Source organism: Xiphophorus couchianus, chromosome 15 (genome assembly GCF_001444195.1).
Source record: "Xiphophorus couchianus chromosome 15, X_couchianus-1.0, whole genome shotgun sequence".
NCBI classification, from domain to species: domain Eukaryota; kingdom Metazoa; phylum Chordata; class Actinopteri; order Cyprinodontiformes; family Poeciliidae; genus Xiphophorus; species Xiphophorus couchianus.
This window is the reverse complement of record NC_040242.1, coordinates 5,075,348-5,092,606: the sequence shown is the minus strand read 5'-3', so window position 1 is coordinate 5,092,606 and position 17,259 is coordinate 5,075,348. Positions and strand designations below refer to the sequence as shown.

Genomic DNA, 17,259 nt, shown 5'->3' with positions numbered 1-17,259 from the left:
CTCTGGTTCCTGTTATCACCGACCAGAACTGACCCGGGACCCGCCGGCCGGCCAATCGGCTCCCGGCTGGATCCTCCTCCTCCTCCTCCTCCTTCTCTTCCTCCTCCTCTGCCTCCAGCCCTCAGTCTGACTCCAACCGTCCAGCTGCTCACACTGACCAAACGGCTCGGCAGTGGTCAATTAGAGCACCAGGTGTGATCAGGTGAGGGTCGTCATGACGATGCTATGCTCTGTCTTGAGGATGCTGGACAAATCTTCAAGTTTGACTCGTGCAAAAGTCCTGAAGGAGACGAAGAGGACGATCTACAGCAAACCTCCTCGACACCGGGTCGGAGCTGCTGTGAGTAACTACTAACTAACTAACCGATCGACTGACTGGTCAATAACTAATAACTCAGAAACTGACTGGAGCTGCTAAAACTGATCAATAATTGATGGCTGATCTGAAGGCTGATCCAGACCTCCGATCAGCCGGTCTACTTTCTGTTCAGACTGATTTATTTAACCCAGAACCATGAAGAGAAACCAGAACCAGAACATTTCTTCCAGATCCAGGTGTGACAGTGATCTGTCCCAGAGTCGGTCCGGTCCGGTTTATTAATACAGAACATTTCAGCAGCAGGTCGCTTCAACGAGCTTCACATGATGGAATAATTATGAATGGATCAGGCCAACAGCTGGGTTCCCTCTACCAGCTAAACTAACTTCTACTAGATTTAGAGGAACTTGGGGTTTCAGCTGATTTTCAGTTTTCTGGAAGTTTGTTCCAGATTTGTGGTGTATAGAAGCTGAATGCTGTTTCTCCATGTTTAGTAATGGATGAACTGGAACCAGAATCAGAAGGTTGATCCAGCAGCAGCAGATCTTTAATCCGTTCAGTGATTTCTAATCTACCAGCAGGATCTAAAGTCTATCCTCATGTTCTGTTTTAGTCAGAAGGCCAGCAGCAGCGCCTCGGGTTGATTTTTGATCCATGTTAAATATGTCTAACGTGGTGAAACTGATGGTTCTCCAGCTGCTCCGTCAGCCGCCACAGCTAGAGGATCCGGCCCAAGCTTTCACTCTGCGTTCTGTTTCTATCGGTGTATCAAACAGAACAGGAACCAGATCTGGGTCGACCATTTTTTATTTGTCTGAGAAACAGCAGTGAGCAGTCTGTACAGTCCGGTCCAAACACCTCGCTCCTGCTAGCCCAGCGCAGCATTTCACCTCAGCATGCATCAAGCTAGGTGGCTACTGCATGAGGTGTGTTCAAGGGCAATAGGAAAAGCTAACTGCTCACATCAAACAGGTAATAAGAAGAAATAACTAATTTACATAATATATTATGAGTAATTTGGTGGAATTCGAAGTTTAACGTAAAGTAATATTAACTTGTTACACGCACACACTATTAATGATTTCATGCTATTAATGATTTCATACCTAACATCCAGCAGCATCAGTATCTCTCCATGTTTTAGATCAGGCATGAAGGTAAACATGCACTAAAAGCCCACTAGCGCCACCTTCTGGATGCATGAACTTTATCACGTTTCATGACAGCAATACGCTTCTGTACAAACCCGCAATTCCTTAATAGTGGAGCTAGTTGTTTGCTCAGTGCTTTAGCGTTTTTTGCTAACTCTGAAAATGTGTAGTGCACTTAACTGAATAAGTTTAGCTAAGTGCCGAATTATTTGGCTGTTTTGTAAACTTTCAGTTAAATGAAGTTTGACATCTGTGGTATAGTGCTTTAGCATTAGCTTCCACTCAAAACCATATTGGTATTTAGCATTTTAGCATTAGCCTCCAGTCAATACTGTGTTGGTATAGCGCTTTAGAATGTTCCCGACCTTGGTGGTTCTCTTCTGGTTCTGGAGATTCTAAAAACATGTTTGGTTCCGTCTGGTTGACATTTTTTCTGTTCTCTTCCTGACAGCAAAGTTTCTTCGTCATGTCTGTGTTCGCGGCGGCCATGTTGACCCCAGCAGCCTGGATCCTCTACCACCTGCCGGAGTACCGGGAGCGGGCCCAGCAAGTCCCGCGGACCTGACCTTCCTCTTCCTCTTCGCGTGAAACAACTGAATTATTATTAACCTTTGATCTGGAATTAATGTGTCGTGAAACCAGTCAGGCTTTTATTCTGAAAACCCAGCATTTAGTGTGTTCACGATGCTTAATGTATTGTAATGTTTGTCATGTCGTCATCAGCAGTTAATTTTTCCTTGCAAAACTCACCTACCGTCTTTTCAAAATAAAAGCGTTCTGTGATTTGGTGTTATTTTTCCATCGGATGACATTCTGTCCACTCCCAGGATTCTGTTTGTTTTCTTCCATCTGCTGGATTTACGAAGTTAATCACTTCCTGTTTTAACATCACGGGCTCCCATGGACACAGGAAGTCCTCCTCATCATCTTCATCACCCGGTCCAGGAAATGAGGCCTGAGGTAAATAAACGAGTGAGAGACGAAACCTCACCGTCACACACACACAGCCGTGTTTTCCTATCTTTGTGGGAACTTTCCATCAACTTCCATTCATTTCTACAGTCTAACCAGAAATCACTGAACACCTCAGCCCCAAACCCGACCCCTGACCCCTGACCCAGAAACAACATTTCCCATCATGGGGACCAAGAAAATGTCCCCACAAGCACATAAAAGCTGGGCACACACACAGAAACAAACTGCTTCGCTTCCTGACCCGTGCTGCTGCTGGATCAGAACCAAACAGAACCTCAAAAACAGTTTTAGTTCATTAATATTTAATTTTCTGGTCAAATCATTGTTCAGTTTATATAAATATGATTTTAAGGACATTAAGGCTCCCGGCCGCATGTAGATCCAGTCCTGGTTCTGTTTCTGGATGAACATGTACAGCTCTGTGTCCGTGATGCTGGTTGGTCCTCTGATTACCATGGAGACGGTCCGGTTAGAGCCAGGCCGATGTCGGTTCCTGCAGGTTGCTTCCTCCCTGGTTCGGCCCGTTCTCTCTGGTTCTGGTTCTGAAGTAGACAGCAGCTTTCAGAACTTTAACAGATCCACATTTTCATTTTTGGGTCAGAATTCAGTGAAAGGCGATTTATTTTTGATCAGATAATAAACGTGAAGCTTTGGGCTGAACCGGACCGCTGAGCCGAAGCATCGGCGCTGCCGGCAGCATGGCTGGCTGAGGCTGGCGCTCCCGGGTCAGCTTGAGCTGGGAAACATTTTATTGCTCTTTAGATGGAGAAATGATTTCTGAACGTTTCTCCTCCAAACTGGAAACGTTTCTAATTCCTCCGTCCACTGAAACCTGGCTGGCGGTCCAATTCCTCTGGTTCTGATGATGTCAGCAGTGAACTGTTAAACTAATCGAAGCGGCGCAGCATCAGTCAGCGTTAGCGCGGCGCCCTGGTGAGTCTGCAGTCACTTTGACACCAGACTCAGAAAATATTCATTTATAAACGCTTATTAACATGTAGTTTCAGATATTAATATTAGCTCCTACATTGTGGGTCAGAACCAGATCCAAACCAGTTTCTATTGATCTGCTGAATCCCACCTGCAGGCGCCGCGGCGGCTCAGCGTCGTCAGGAGCACCAGCGATGACAACGAGGCCACGATGAAGATGAGCCCCGGGAATTCAAGGCGAGCGTCCGGAGCATCAGGAGCGTCCGGAGCTCGAACTGCAGCACAGAGACGATGAAGAGGAAGATGAGGAGGAAGAATCCGGATTAAGCAATCAGTTCGAGGGATTTTGTCAGATTATCAAAATAAAAGCCTTCAGCAATCAGGAGCTCCCACACCTGGACTAGAAATACCGTTGAGGTCAAAGGTCACACAGGCTCTGATGGTGTCCGGATGGTTTCCTGATCTATAGACCCGGTACCAGTACCAGTCAGAACCGGATCAGAACCAAACAGGTGAATCCAGAGAGGAACCGCTTACCTTTTGGCTCTCTGGGGGGAGGAGGAGGAGGAGGAGGAGGAGGCAACAAGAAGAAAGGAGCACACCTGTATGCTGTCTCCATGGCAACATGTGGACACGCCCCCCAGCTGACCTGCAGATGCAAAGACATGAGGAGAGTTTTTGGTCCAGAACCGGTCTGTGGCGAGCTGTGTGCCCTCAGTCTGTCCTGTCAGGCTGCTGCAGCTGGAAGCCTGAAAGCTCAGGCTGAACGTTCTGGAGGTTCTGGAGCGTTTCCTGAATGAAACTAAAGTAAACTGTGATGTTTTCCTCTCTGTCTGACCATCGTTTCCAGTTAACCCAGTAAGGAACGGTCACACTGAAGCAGCTGGTCTTACCTGGGAGACACAGCAGAAGATCAGGACTCCCATCATCATCATCAGCAGCAGCATCAGCAGCAGCAGGAATACCGGCCAGCATCTGGTCCGGTCCACAGCTGGGATCAGTCTGGTCTGGGTCAGGTCGGTACCAAGGAGAATAAAGAGCGGAGGGAGGAGAGAGAGAGCCGGCCGGGGAGGGCGGTGCATTCAGGTGCAGGTTGGGATTTCCAGCTGCTCCATCTATGATCGTTTAGTTCTCCCTTAAAGCTGCAGTACCGAACCGTCATAAAACCGTTTTTTCCATATTTGCTGAAACTGCAACCAGGTGGCAGCAGATCATCTGAAAATGATCCAACTATCATTTACACAAATACATCGCTAGGTCAGAAACTACCAATCAAAGCTTGGAGGAGGATCTTACTGCTGTCAATCAGACCCACATATGCGCCGCTCAAACTAATGCTCATCATCAGTGTGTTCAGAGGGGTTGGTGTGTGTGTGTCGGTTTGGGCCCCATTGGTCCTGGTTGTGTTTTGGGGCAGTGTAGCGGTGTGTGTAGCGGTGTGTGTAGCAGTGGGTGTAGTTTTGGTTTCTTTCTCTTGTTGATATTTCCAGGTTCTGAGATCATCGGTTGGGGTTGGATGGAGGTTCTGATGGAGGTTCTGTCTGGCGTGGGGAAGCAGGACGGATGTTACGCCATCGTCTTGAGGTGAAGGCGCCGTGAGCTCAGCCCCCATCATGGCGGCGAGTAATGGAGGGTGGCTGACCTCTCCAGAGTAACAACCAGCAATCATTAAGGTGTCAGACTACAGCAGTAAAACCGTTTAATGACACATCAAAACATGACATCATCTGTTCAGTTTCCATGACAACAACCAGCTAACTAATCTCTGATGGAAACACAGCGGTGACATCATACCGTTCCAGCCATTCAGAGTCTGTGTGAGAGTCCTCCTCCTCCTCTTCTGTGATGGTGTCGCCACTGGATTGATGCTGGATGCGTCCCAGGCGAGACGCCGTCTGGAGCAAGTCCTGAATGCTCACCGGGTCAGCGCTCTGCTTCAGCTCTCGTCGTCCAGAGGAAGCTCCTGGTGCTTCAGGAAGCGGATCAGGCCACCAGGAAGCGGCAGCCGTTTCAGCTTCCTGCGTCCCACCAGATGCAGGATCCGCAGCCTGCAGAGCTGCAGCAGCGGCCGCGGAGGGGCTGCAGCAGACGAGCAAAAGAAGGTCAACGAATCACGACTCTGAGCCGAGACAGAAACCAAGCGGACATAACGTGCTGCTGGTTCTGGTATTGGATCGGGACCCGTCAGTCAGGTCCAACACGGCATTCTGGTTCCTGTCCGAATCCAGATATGGACCAGAGGAGCAGTAGACGGCAACGCTCCGGGTCAACCTGCGTCAACCAGAGCGGTGCCGGTTGCGGGTCCGGGTCAGTGGTTCTCAACCCCGATCATGGGATCAATGAAGTGAAGCAAAGACACATGAAGGTGATGAAGGGCGACGGGTTCTGGAGATCAGGGTTAAGAACCACAGGAACCAGCAACAAACCAGCAACAGTCTCGGATCAGGAACGTTCGGTCATTACCTGCCTTCTCCTTGATGGCGCTCCAGCCAGAGTAACTGTCCAGGTGCTCCATCAGTCTGGAGCAGAGGGTCACATGACCAACGTAGTCCAACAGGACGTCGATGATTGGCCCCGCCCACCGACAGATACTTGGGACTGAGATCATCTCACAGAACTGCCAATCAGTCAATCAAGCAATCAATCAGTCATCTTGTCAACATGAACGGCTGGTTTTGACCTCTGACCTCACCTGCACGCCCCTCGTGACCGACCCCTGAGCAGCCGGGCGGTCGGCGTCCTCGTTCCAGTTGGAGCGGCTGGTCTTGAGGGGCGGGTGCGGCCGGCCGCCGTAGCGGCAGTGGAAGCAGGGCAGGGCGTGGCCGCCGTGGTCCAGCAGGTACTTGAAGAGCGGCAGGTACTTCATGGAGAACATGTAGACGGCCGGGAAGGTGGTGGGGTGGGTGGGGATGTCGGCGTTGATGTCGGCGCCGTGCTCCACCAGCAGCTTGACGATCTGGATGCAGCCCATCCTGGAGGCCACCATGAGCGGCCGGAACATGTCCAGGTTGGGGTCGGCGCCGGCCGCCAGCAGCATGCGCGCCGCCTCCGTGTTGTTGTTGATGACAGCGAAGTAGAGCGCCGTGCTGCGGCGGTCCTCGTACAGCCGCGTGCGCTCCTCCGACAGCTGGGCGTTGACGTCGAAGCCCGCCTTGATCAGCATCTCCAGGATGTCGTCACGGTTACGCTCCGCCGCCAGGTGCAGCGGGCTGATCCCGGTCCGCCGGACCCGGGCCTTGCTGGTGACTGGGATCAACATGGAGACGATTCTGGAAAAAAGGCACAGCGGCTTCAGAGGAGCGGCCCTCAGGCTGCTGTTCATCTTTCACTCACTTTTTTAACATCTTAGTTTTTCCTTTATAAAGTCAGTTTCAAACTAAATATTTAAATAGCAAGCTAAGCTAGCTAACTAAATATTTAGCTTCAAACCAAATATGCAGCTTGCTAGTTACATATTTTATTTTGAAGCCAAATATTTAGCTTTGAGCTAAACATTTAGTTAGGAAACTAACTGTTCTTTTATTTTGGACAACCAAAATAAAAGCTGGGTCTTCTGAGCCTCTATAAACTTCTGCTGTAACCTCTTCGTCATCGTTTCATCGTTTCTTTTCTTGTCCAACATTTGAGCATAAAAGCGAATGAGCCATTTTACAAACGTTCACCAGCAGCAGCATCAAGACCCAGCTTTTATTCTGATAGTCTATTTCCCTTATTAACAAATCAATTTGTATATTAGCTAAATATTTAGTTAGGTGAGAGGTAAATAGTTTGCTTACTAAACTAAATGTTTAGTTTGAAACAGTGACATTACTAAATAAATGGCTCAGCTTTCTGGTGTCGACGCGTCGGGCACTCCGCTCCGCTCGGCCCGGTCCGGCTCGGTACAGATGGCGCCTACTGCTGAGTCCTCTTCATTAAATCAGATCTGCTCAGGAGATGTGAGAGGTTGCAGGTTTGAATCCCGTTAATTGGAGTTACGTACGTGTCACTTCCTCTCTGCGCGGCGATGTGGAGCGGCAACATTCCCGTTTTCCCAGGCTTGTTGGCGTCAGCCTTCAGGGACAGAAGCATCTGCACCACTTCCTGGTGTCCCATCTTGGCGGCTTCATACAGCGCCGTGGCTCCATCGTCAGCCTGAGTGTTCACGTCTGCGCCTGCAGGAACAGGAAGCGGGAGTCAGGACTTCCTGTCCAGATCACTTCTGACTGGATCTGAGACCAGAACTGGGCCTGTAACTGATTATATCTGCTAACGTTCTGCCGTACGTGTTGGAGCCAGAATCTGATCCGGTACCGTGTTTGATGAGGAAGCGCAGTGCGGCCATCTGGTCGTTCTGAGCGGCGGTGAAAAGCGGCGTGATGCCGTACATGTTCCGCAGGTTCAGCTTGGCGCCGGCCTTCAGCAGCATGTCGCAGATCTCCAGGTTGCTGCGGACCACGGTTTCCTGCAGGGCGGTCCATCCCTGAATGCACCGCGTGTTCACGGCCACGCCGTGTTTCAGCAGCGCCGCAACAATGGCCGCGCTGTTCCGCTCACATGCTACAGGGAACAACAGTTACTTTATTGCATAAAAACAAACCTCAAACCAACAGAGAACATTTGTTGTTTCCTAGTCAGGCCTCACTTCCTGTCCTGCAGACTCTGCATGCATCGCTGCTCCAACCCCTGGACCTACTGAACGGTCAGTGACCGGGCCTCTGCAGAACCTTTTGGTTCAGGTCTGTTGGAGCAGCGATGCTTTCTCCACAATTACTGCTTCACTTATTTCTGCAACTTAAACCTCAGATATTTATTCAGTGAAGAATAAAAGTCTCTAAATGTAGAAAAAAAATATTATTGTTTTTTTAACTGACCAGCATCAGCAACAAACATAAATACCTGGAAAAGCTTTTCATGCTGTTTGTATATATTTATCTTGGATTTAATTTGAAACTGTGACACTTATAATTAGCAGACTAAATATCATTTCTATTACGTGTGACTTTACAAACGGCTCATCACGGGTTTCGGTTACCTTTGTACAGCGGAGTCTCTTTCTCATAGTTCGGGATTTCTGGGTCGGCTCCGTTTTCCAGCAGCACTTGAACGCATCCCAGTTGGACTCTGCTGACGGCGACCAGTAGCGGCGTCTCGCCACGTGACGTCCTCTTGTTGACCATTCCTGGTTGAGCTGAAGGCAACAGAAGCCATCAGTCGCCATGGCGACTGATGGTGGACGTGTCCAGGTGTGAGGCTACCTGACAGCAGCATTCGCAGACAGGAGTCCTGTCCAAACCAGGCGGCCTGGTGGATGGCCAGCCAGCCCGGCTTACTGGGCAGCATCAGGTTGGTTCCCGGACACACGGCCAGGGCTCTCACCTTGTTGGCGTTGCCTTCACGAATCGCCCGGAACAGAGGCTCCTCCTCCCTGGAGGGACAGGAAGCAGCAGCATGCTAGCAGCAAACTAGCAAGACTAACATTTACCTCTGGCTAATCCGCTAACACAGTAATGTGACAGCATGTAGCGCTTTAGCATAACTAATGTCTATGACTGTGTATAGGGTAGCTAGCTTTTAGCTAAAATGCTGGACATGACCTCTGACCTCCAGAGGTCAGGACTGAGGAGCCCAGCAGAAACATGGATGATCCAAGATCTTCAAGATCTGGCAGGTGGTCACATGCAGAGAGACTCACTCCTCAGGTTCTGGAGCGATGTGGACCAAGCTGCCGTCATTTTTGTAGTACGCCACCATCCTCTTCCCAGAACCTGTCATGAAGCGACTCACCGTTCCATTGAAGGTCTTCCTGTCAGCAGACGAAACCCACCAATCAGAGCCCAGGTAAATCACAGCAGCCAATCAGAGCGCAGAGACTTCTGGATAAATGAAACTATTTCCATTTACAGTAACACGGCAGCCGTTCACACACTGCAGCGTTTAAAATATAACAGTAATAATTTGGTTTATTTAGCCTATCTTAAGAAACAAAACATGTGCGTTCATTTATCAGTCATATTTTTATCACATTCATTAATATTTACTTTGGAGATAAATATTTAACTTGCTAACTAGCTTACAAACAAAATATTTAGTTAGCAAGCTAAATAGTTAGCTTAAACATTAAGTTAGAAACTGACATTTATAAATGAATGAATGACACGGTGAAAACATGACTTTGAAAAATTAATCCACATTTTTACTTTTTATAGAAAAAAGAAACTAACTTTTTGTCGGCTCTAGTGGCCTTTTTATTTGAAAGTAGTTTGAGAGGAAAGAGGGTAACGAGAGAGGGGGAAGACATGCGGCAAATGTGGCCAGGCTGGGAATCGAACCTGCGACCACCGCCACCAGGACTAAGGCCTCAATACGCTTTGCCCCTGCACCACCACAGCACCCCAAAAGACAAAAATTTGATTTATTTAAATTCTCCCTCTGATGTTTGTCACAGTTTCTGCTTTTTGGACCAACATTTAGACGAGGCTCCAGAACCAGACAGGTCCAGACTGGAGGAGAACCAGAGCTACTCACAGGTCGGGCGGTTTCTCCTTCGGTGGGTTGGGGGAGCTGTAGGTGGCGCTGGTCTGGGCTGCAGGAGGATTCTGGCTGCTGGGGGTTCGACGCTGATATCTGCTGGTGCTGGTCGGTTCCGGGACGTTGTCCTGGAGACGGGCGGTCTGCACGGTGGCGGTCTGCACAGTGGCGGTCTGCACGGCGGCAGCACCGCTGCACTGTGTCTCCGTCAGGCTGCGCTCGATGGCCAGCTGCAGCAGCTCGTCATCAGTCAGGTTACTGTACAGAGAATAATCCTCGAATGCCAGAGCAGAACCTCCAGAACCTCCAGAACCGGGGCGGGAGACGCTGGCAGATGCCATGACAGGTCCAACAGTCTGGAACAAACAAGAACAGGTGAGACGTTTCTCTCCAGGCAGATCCACAAAGTCATATCTGAACATGGAAAAACATGAAGGCTGGACCAGAACCAGACTGTGGGTCAGAACCACCCGGATGGGTCTTCTGTCCCTTAAAACACCAGAATGAAGAATTAGACAGCAGAAGCAGCTGCTCACCTCTCAGAGAAATCCACAGTTTATTCCAGAACCACCAGAACTGTTCCCTTGCTGTGTCCTGTTTATCCAATCTGGACCCGGCAGACCCGGCTGGGTGGGGGGGAGGGTCCGGGTTATTTTAAGGAGCCGGATCAGCTGACCTCCACTCTGACTAAAGTTACACCAGGAGAAAACAGCTGAATCACAGCAGCTCAGGAGAATGGAGCAGAGCCAGAACCACATTCAGATCCAGAACCAGAACCAGGTCCAGAACCACATTCAGATCCAGAACCAGATCCAGAACCAGAACCAGTCTAGTGAGAAAATTACACTCATTAAGATTTCTTGAAGAAGAAAAAAGGACTTAGAGTTTTAGATTCCGAGAAATCTCGTTTTAGGCAATAAATTCTTACATTTAGTTTTCATAGTGAAATGTCTAAACTCATTTATGAGATATTTGTCTTAATTTCTGAAGAATTATTTATTTAATAGAAATGAAAAACAAGGCAAATGTGCTGACTTCCAGTACATTGTAAATGTTTATAATTAAACGAGTCTTTATTATTATTACAAAACAAACTACACCACCGCTATAAGCTTTCAGCTGAATCAACTCAAACATTTTCATTAACTTTAAATAGTTTTCAGCTTTGAAAGGTTGGCTGTAGGAACTACACAGCCTTCCCTACCGCCATGTTCTCTATGTTTATTATCATTTCTGCCTATTTTCCGGCCCAATCAATGGAATGTTCTGTTGAACAAACAAGCAGTTTTCACTTAGCTGAAAATGTCTGACTTCGTTAAACTCCCAACTTACCGGTTTCTACAAAGAAACAGCGCGACGCTACGTAAAAGCATATCGATAAACATATTTAACTTAAGCCTGTAAGACTTGAGTTCTTCATGTACATCCCACGTAATCTTGTACAATTGTTCAAAGTGTTTAATAAAATAAATTAAAATAAAAAACATATTTGACTAGACTAAACCGGAAGCTAGGAGGTGACTTCCGGTTAAATTTAGCAGGTGCTAAATGATGTAAATGACAGCGATGTAAGCTCTCCGTGCCAAGGCTCAGTGATTAAATATTATTAGAAATACACACCATGTGTCCAGTGAGCTGCGGAGATTATGAGGAAAATCTCTTTACAGTAGCGATGAGAAACGGATGATTCCCGCTTTGCTTCTGTTTTGTTTGAACCATTAGACCCAATTAGACCCTCAGCGCCCTCTTCTGACTCGGAGGGTAAAGCAGAGATTATGCAGCTTCATAAACACCGTGGATTTCCGGATGCTAAGGGTTAACGTAGAAGAGCAATACATTTTACTAATAAATTAATTCGTATAAAAATGCATTTGTGTGCAATGATTATGGAATAGTTTCCTAATCACACACACTTTAAATCTCCTGACAGACAACAGTGATGTTAGCTATAATAATTAGAATTATATTTGTTCAAATATTATAAAATTATCATTATGTAAATTTTAAACAGAAGTATTAATTCTTGTTAAATTGTTCTTAAGCAATCCATCATGTAAAGCTGCCTGTCCTTTTAGGGTCAGGGGTCAGGGGTCAGAGATGAGGCAGAGCCACACTTTAAGTTATTTACAGGAACAAACTAATAGTTCAGCTCAATCAAAACGTTTCAGTTCAATGTAATCAAAAACATGTTACAGTAACTCAACATTTTTGAGTCAGAGAAACATTAAAAAATATTTAGCTTCAGATACTCAGTTTAATTAGTTACTTTAAAAATTCAGGTTTACGGAAAAGGAAGAATTATTTCCACAAAATCCAACCTCAGATGGTTTTTAACTGTCAACAAAAACCTACATTTTCAGTCTTCATGGGACCATCTTTATCCGAGTGAAACATTATTAGGAGACTGGACAGAATTTCTTGAACCAGGTAGAATATTCTTCAACCAAGTGTGGCTAGTTTATAATTAAGGTTATATTCTGCTGCAGCTCTGCTTTCAGAATAAATCTGGATTATCCTCCAGGTTCTGGTGAAACACCTGAGGCAGTTAGGACTCTGGATCTGGAAGGCTTTCAGGACCGTTTTCTCTCTAAAGGCAGAGGAGTCGCAGACCGACAGCTTCCACAAACCTCCTTCCCATCTCCTCCTGCTTGCTTTATAAGCAGTATGATAGATAATCAATATTTATTGATATTTAAATGCTTAGAACATTTACGGTCAGAGACATAAAGCGGATTAATTATTGACTTCTTCCTTCAGGGCTGAAAAGCTTCTGCTGCAGAGAGACTGAAAGCTCTGATTCACACAGAAACGTGTTCTCTGGCGCCCCCTAGTGTCGCTTCAGAAAACACAACCTCCAACAAAATCACATCACCGTTTCATACCAGAAACCTCTGGATCAGAGAGGTTCTGGAGGTTCTGTCCGTCAGTCGGGCTGCAGTCCGCCCGGAGCTCCAGAGTCTGGCAGAAACCTGGAGCGCCGTTGGAATCGTCAGATTTTATCTGACGGTTCTGGTCGGATAAATTCAGGCTCTGCTTCCTGGCAGAGTCCGTCTTCACTAAAAATGTCCCAACATGGCTGCTGTACCTCAGCAGGGTACATAAGTAGAAATAAACAGGTCCAAGCATGAAGTCAGGGACAGGTGTGTCCCCTGACTTCAGGTGAGTCAGCAGCACACGTCGTAGCGAAGGAAGCGGATGAGCCGGACAGGAAGTGGGAGAGTGTGGATCAGTTTGAGCCTCTGAACTCCGAGGAGGAAGCGGATCTTCAGCCTGCAGAGCTGCATCAGAGGATGAGGAGGAGCTGAGGAAGAGCAGACACAGGAGGAAGCTTAGCCCCGAAATGTGTCCGACAGGATCTCAGATCTTTTGCTGTGATTCTGCTTTAAGTGGTAATAAGTGTTTGTTAAAATTCTGACGATGCAGATAATTTGTCCTACCAGCTTTCAGTTTGATGGACGCCCAATCGCTGCGACTCTCCAGAATGTCCAGAAGTCGAGAGCAGAGATGGGCGTGGCCGACGTAGTCCAGCAGCATGGAGATGATGGGGCCGGATATCCGGCAGAAACATGAGCTAGAGATGGCCTGGCAGTACTGGAACACACAGAACAACACCATGGTCCAACACTGAAGTAGAGCAAAAACAGTAAGACCGGCACTCCCGTCCAACACCAGCGTCTGATCTCAAAAATGCTTTATAGAATAATTATGAATTCCCAAAATCACACCCACATCAAACCCTCTGGACTCGGACTGGGATGCTGCTGAAGTTCATGTGTCTGAGAAGATGGATGGATGCTGGCAGCTCACCTGGATGCAGCCCTGCGGCTGGGAGCGCTGGTTCACCTGCAGTTCTTCAATTGGACGGCGTGACGGAGCAACGGCCGGATGCGGTCGGAGGCCGTACTCACACCGGAAGCAGAGGCGGGCGTCGCAGCCGTTGTCCAGCAGCAGCTTGAGGATGGGCAGAGACTCCATGCCGAGCAGGATGGCCGACGGGAACGAGGACGGCTGCGTGGACATCTGAGCGTTGACGTCGGCGCCGTACCGCACCAGCAGCTCCGCCATGTCGGTCCAGCCCAGCCGGACGGCGATCAGCAGAGGGTTGAAGATGTCCAGGTTGGGGTTGGCTCCGGCTTCCAGCAGCGTCTCGGCGGCTTCCAGGTTTCCGTTGGAGACGGAGAAGTACAGGGCGGTGCTCCGCCTGTCCTCGTACATCTGGGAATGCTCCTCCGACAGCTCGGCATTGACGTCGAAGCCCGACTCAATCAGCAGCTCCAGGATCTCGTCCCTGTTCCTGTCAGCGGCGATGTGCAGGGGGCTGATGCCACAGGTCCTGATTCTGACCCGGCTGGTGAGCGGGATCAGCAAGGATACGATTCTGTAAACATAGAGACCGGTGTTATCCCCCAGAGGGGGGTCAGTCTGGGGCTGATGGCAGAACCACCCCAGAACATCTGCAGATAAAGACTCCAATGGATCCAGCAGAACTCAACAACTGACCGGAAGCTGGAGTTTGTCATGCATTACTCAGTTCCTTCAGCCTGGCTTCGGAAAGAACACATGCAGCGAACCCATCGCAGCGTTTCTGACCGTTTGTGGTTCTTCCTCACAGCCACATGAAGAGGCAGCAGGTCGGAGTTGGTGGCTCGGTTAGCGTCAGCCTTCAGAGTGAGCAGCGCCTGCACCACTGGGAAGTGGCCGTTTTTGCATGCCTCATAAAGCGGCGAAGCTCCATCACCTGCCTGTTCGTTTACATCTGCACCTGCAAAACATGAAGACACTGGGCACCTGGAGGCCGCTGGGCACCTGGAGGCCGCTGGGCACCTGGAGGCCGCAGTAGATATTTCTCAGCGCCCCTGCTGGACTCACCTCTCTGAACAAGCAGCTGCAGGGTTTCTGCGTTTCCGTTCTGGGCGGCGCTGAACAGCGGCTGGATCTGGTAGACGTTCCTGGCCTTCAGGTTGGCGCCGGCGTCCAGCAGCCGCCTGCAGATCATCAGGGCGCCGTGTCTGCAGGCTTCGTGCAGAGGACTCTCACCCTGACTGCTGCTGAGGTTCACCTGAGCTCCGTACCTGAGCAGCAGCTCCACAACCTCTTCGTTTGGATTTTCACAGGCTGACAAGCAGCAACAGGTGTTGGACAGAACACAGGTGTTAAGCTTCTGTGTGTGACGTTACTGTGATGTCAGAGCTCACCTAGAAACAGAGGCGTCTCTCGGAGTTTGTTGGCAGTGTTCACGTTGGCTCCGTGCTTCAGGAGGAACTCGACACAGGAAGCGTTTCCTCGGAGAGCAGCGAGCAGCAGAGCAGTTTCGTTCTTCAGCGTACATCTGTTCACTGAGCTGGGGTCAGCTGAGGTCAGAGGTCAGAGGTTAGAGCATCCAACCAATCATAACCCTTCCCTCCTGAACCAAAGCTCCTGTTTCATGGAACAAGATAAACTGCATTTGTGTCTGCAGTCACAAATGAGAAATATTAATACTTCAAATAAGTTCAATAAAAATATTTGGGATCTGCCAATAGCTTTGCATGGGAGAGCAAGTCAGTCGCTACTGTTCACGTTTAAATATGAACATGAATATGTTATGTCATGAGTAAAAGTCACTGGATTTACTTTTGATCATAATGACTGAAACATAATGAAGCCTCTCTCTGTTTCTGACTCGACACACCGAGCCTACAGCGCCCTCTAGTGGAGATTAAAGGTCTGTTCAGCTCAAACTAAACATTGAGTTTGGGGGCAAATATTCTACCCATTTCATTTTATTACTGAGGGCTACAGGCAGATGCACAGCTAAATATAAAGTATAGGGGGCGCTGCAGTGGCGCATCAGAACCATCAGACCCATCAGGCCCATCAGAACCCTGACCTCTGAGCAGGATCCGGACGCACTGCAGCTGTCCGTAGAAGGCAGCTTCATGGAGAGCGACCCAGCCTTGGTCGCAGGGCTCGGTCAGACTGGCGGGCCGCTGCCGGACCAGGTCCATTAAAGCCTCAGCGTCTCCGTCCATGATGACCTTCAGCAGAGGACTGGACTCTCTGCAGCAGAACCAGAACACAAAGAGAACATTTACTGTAGTTCTAACAGCCATTAAACAGTTCTGTTTAAAATGATATTTCGTTGTGTTTGTTTACTGATTTTAAATGTTTATTTGTTGTCATTGTTTATTGGTCATTATTAGTCTTTACTGGCCGTCTTCCAGTGTTTACTGGCTGGTTCCCAGTGTTTACCGACTGGTTCCCAGGGTTACCGACTGGTTCCCAGTATTACCGACTGGTTCCCAGGTGTGTTGGGAGCCCTCTGGCCCCACTGGCTGAACTCACCTGTTGAGGGGCCTGTAGAGAAACTGGGTCAGGGCGGTTGGGGGGTTCGCACAGTTCTGGATGTGTTCTGGTCGTGGCGGGTCAGTGGGGGGTTCTGGGTTTCTGGGTTCTGGAGGAGGGCCCCTTGGTGCTGACCTCTGATCAGTGTCTGCTTGCTGATGTTTGTCAGACAGACTTCTCTCCTCGGCGATCTGGAGCAGCTCTTCGTCAGTCAGGTGAGCGTAAACGCTGAAGTCCTCCAGGTTGACCTCAGAGGCGGCCATGTTGGATCCGGCGCCGTTTCCCTTTAAGTGTCCGGATCGGCGGCCGGTCACTTCAGGACAAGATGCAGGAATGAGGCCGCAGGCTTGGCGGGTCAGCTGTGGTTCTGTTCACTGTGCTGGAGCCAAAACTTTCAGACACTCGAGCTGCTGACCTTTGACCCACAGAGACACAGAAACATCCAGAACCGTCAGCAGCTCCAATTTCTGTCTGGAAGCTGCAGAAGAAACTCAACCCGAGGCTGCAAACGTTACCGACCCGAAACCAGGACACCGGAACCAGAAATAGAGTCCTGGGTCTGTCTGGTCAAAACCACCAGAACCAGAGAACTGGACCTGTTCTAGTGTCAGAACCAAACCCAGAAAAAGAATCTGTGTTTGGATCCCAGCCTGATGCTGTGAATGTTTGGAAATCTTTGATCCATTTTTTCTCTTTTTATTACATTTTTCAGAAGAACCTTTTGACCCGTTTGTTATGAATCGGGTCTGTGAAATGAAAAGAGTCAGAACCTGCAGCTTCCTGAACCGCTCAGACAAAACGTTCAGAACCATTCCTACCTGTCAAGCTGTCCATCAGGATACGGGATTCTACAATTCTGGTTCTGGTTCTGGTTCCGAGACGAAGCAGCGGCTCTGAGAGACAGACTGGAACTAAACGGGTCTGAAGTTTCATGAGCCGCAGCGTCAGCGAGCCGCGAAACCGAAACTCTGCTGGCTGGAAACCAGGAAACCTCCGAGACCGCAGGACGAGAAAGACCGGATGGCAGGAAGTCCAGGTGAGAAGACAGGT

The 17,259-nt window shown here is 48.8% G+C and overlaps 2 protein-coding genes across 6 annotated transcripts; both read right to left on the bottom strand.

Annotated features, from left to right (window-relative positions):
• Positions 1-5,051: 5,051 nt before the first annotated feature.
• asb2a.1 (ankyrin repeat and SOCS box containing 2a, tandem duplicate 1) lies at positions 5,052-10,545 on the bottom strand. Of its 2 annotated transcripts, none has more exons than XM_028040935.1 (10): positions 10,422-10,545; positions 9,883-10,241; positions 9,050-9,160; positions 8,613-8,782; positions 8,390-8,545; positions 7,669-7,914; positions 7,358-7,529; positions 6,068-6,644; positions 5,839-5,992; positions 5,052-5,454 (listed from the first exon to the last, which is right to left on the bottom strand). In XM_028040935.1, exons 2-10 carry the CDS (start codon positions 10,224-10,226, stop codon positions 5,312-5,314), a joined length of 2,073 nt encoding a protein of 690 aa, XP_027896736.1. In that variant the 5' UTR covers positions 10,227-10,241; positions 10,422-10,545; the 3' UTR covers positions 5,052-5,311. The 2 variants fall into 2 exon arrangements, with proteins under 2 accessions (XP_027896736.1, XP_027896737.1); XM_028040936.1 differs by lacking the exon at positions 5,052-5,454 and adding an exon at positions 5,461-5,760.
• Positions 10,546-12,550: 2,005 nt separating this feature from the next.
• On the bottom strand, positions 12,551-17,134 carry LOC114158962 (ankyrin repeat and SOCS box protein 2-like). Of its 4 annotated transcripts, XM_028040940.1 has the most exons (9): positions 17,028-17,117; positions 16,210-16,624; positions 15,755-15,924; positions 15,081-15,236; positions 14,755-15,000; positions 14,476-14,647; positions 13,693-14,263; positions 13,323-13,509; positions 12,551-13,186 (listed from the first exon to the last, which is right to left on the bottom strand). In XM_028040940.1, the coding sequence occupies exons 2-9, from the start codon at positions 16,470-16,472 to the stop codon at positions 13,050-13,052; spliced, it is 1,902 nt and encodes a 633-aa protein (XP_027896741.1). In that variant the 5' UTR covers positions 16,473-16,624; positions 17,028-17,117; the 3' UTR covers positions 12,551-13,049. The 4 variants fall into 4 exon arrangements, with proteins under 4 accessions (XP_027896741.1, XP_027896740.1, XP_027896743.1 ...); XM_028040939.1 differs by having other exon boundaries at positions 16,210-17,134; XM_028040942.1 differs by having other exon boundaries at positions 13,323-13,476; positions 16,210-17,134.
• Positions 17,135-17,259: the final 125 nt, after the last annotated feature.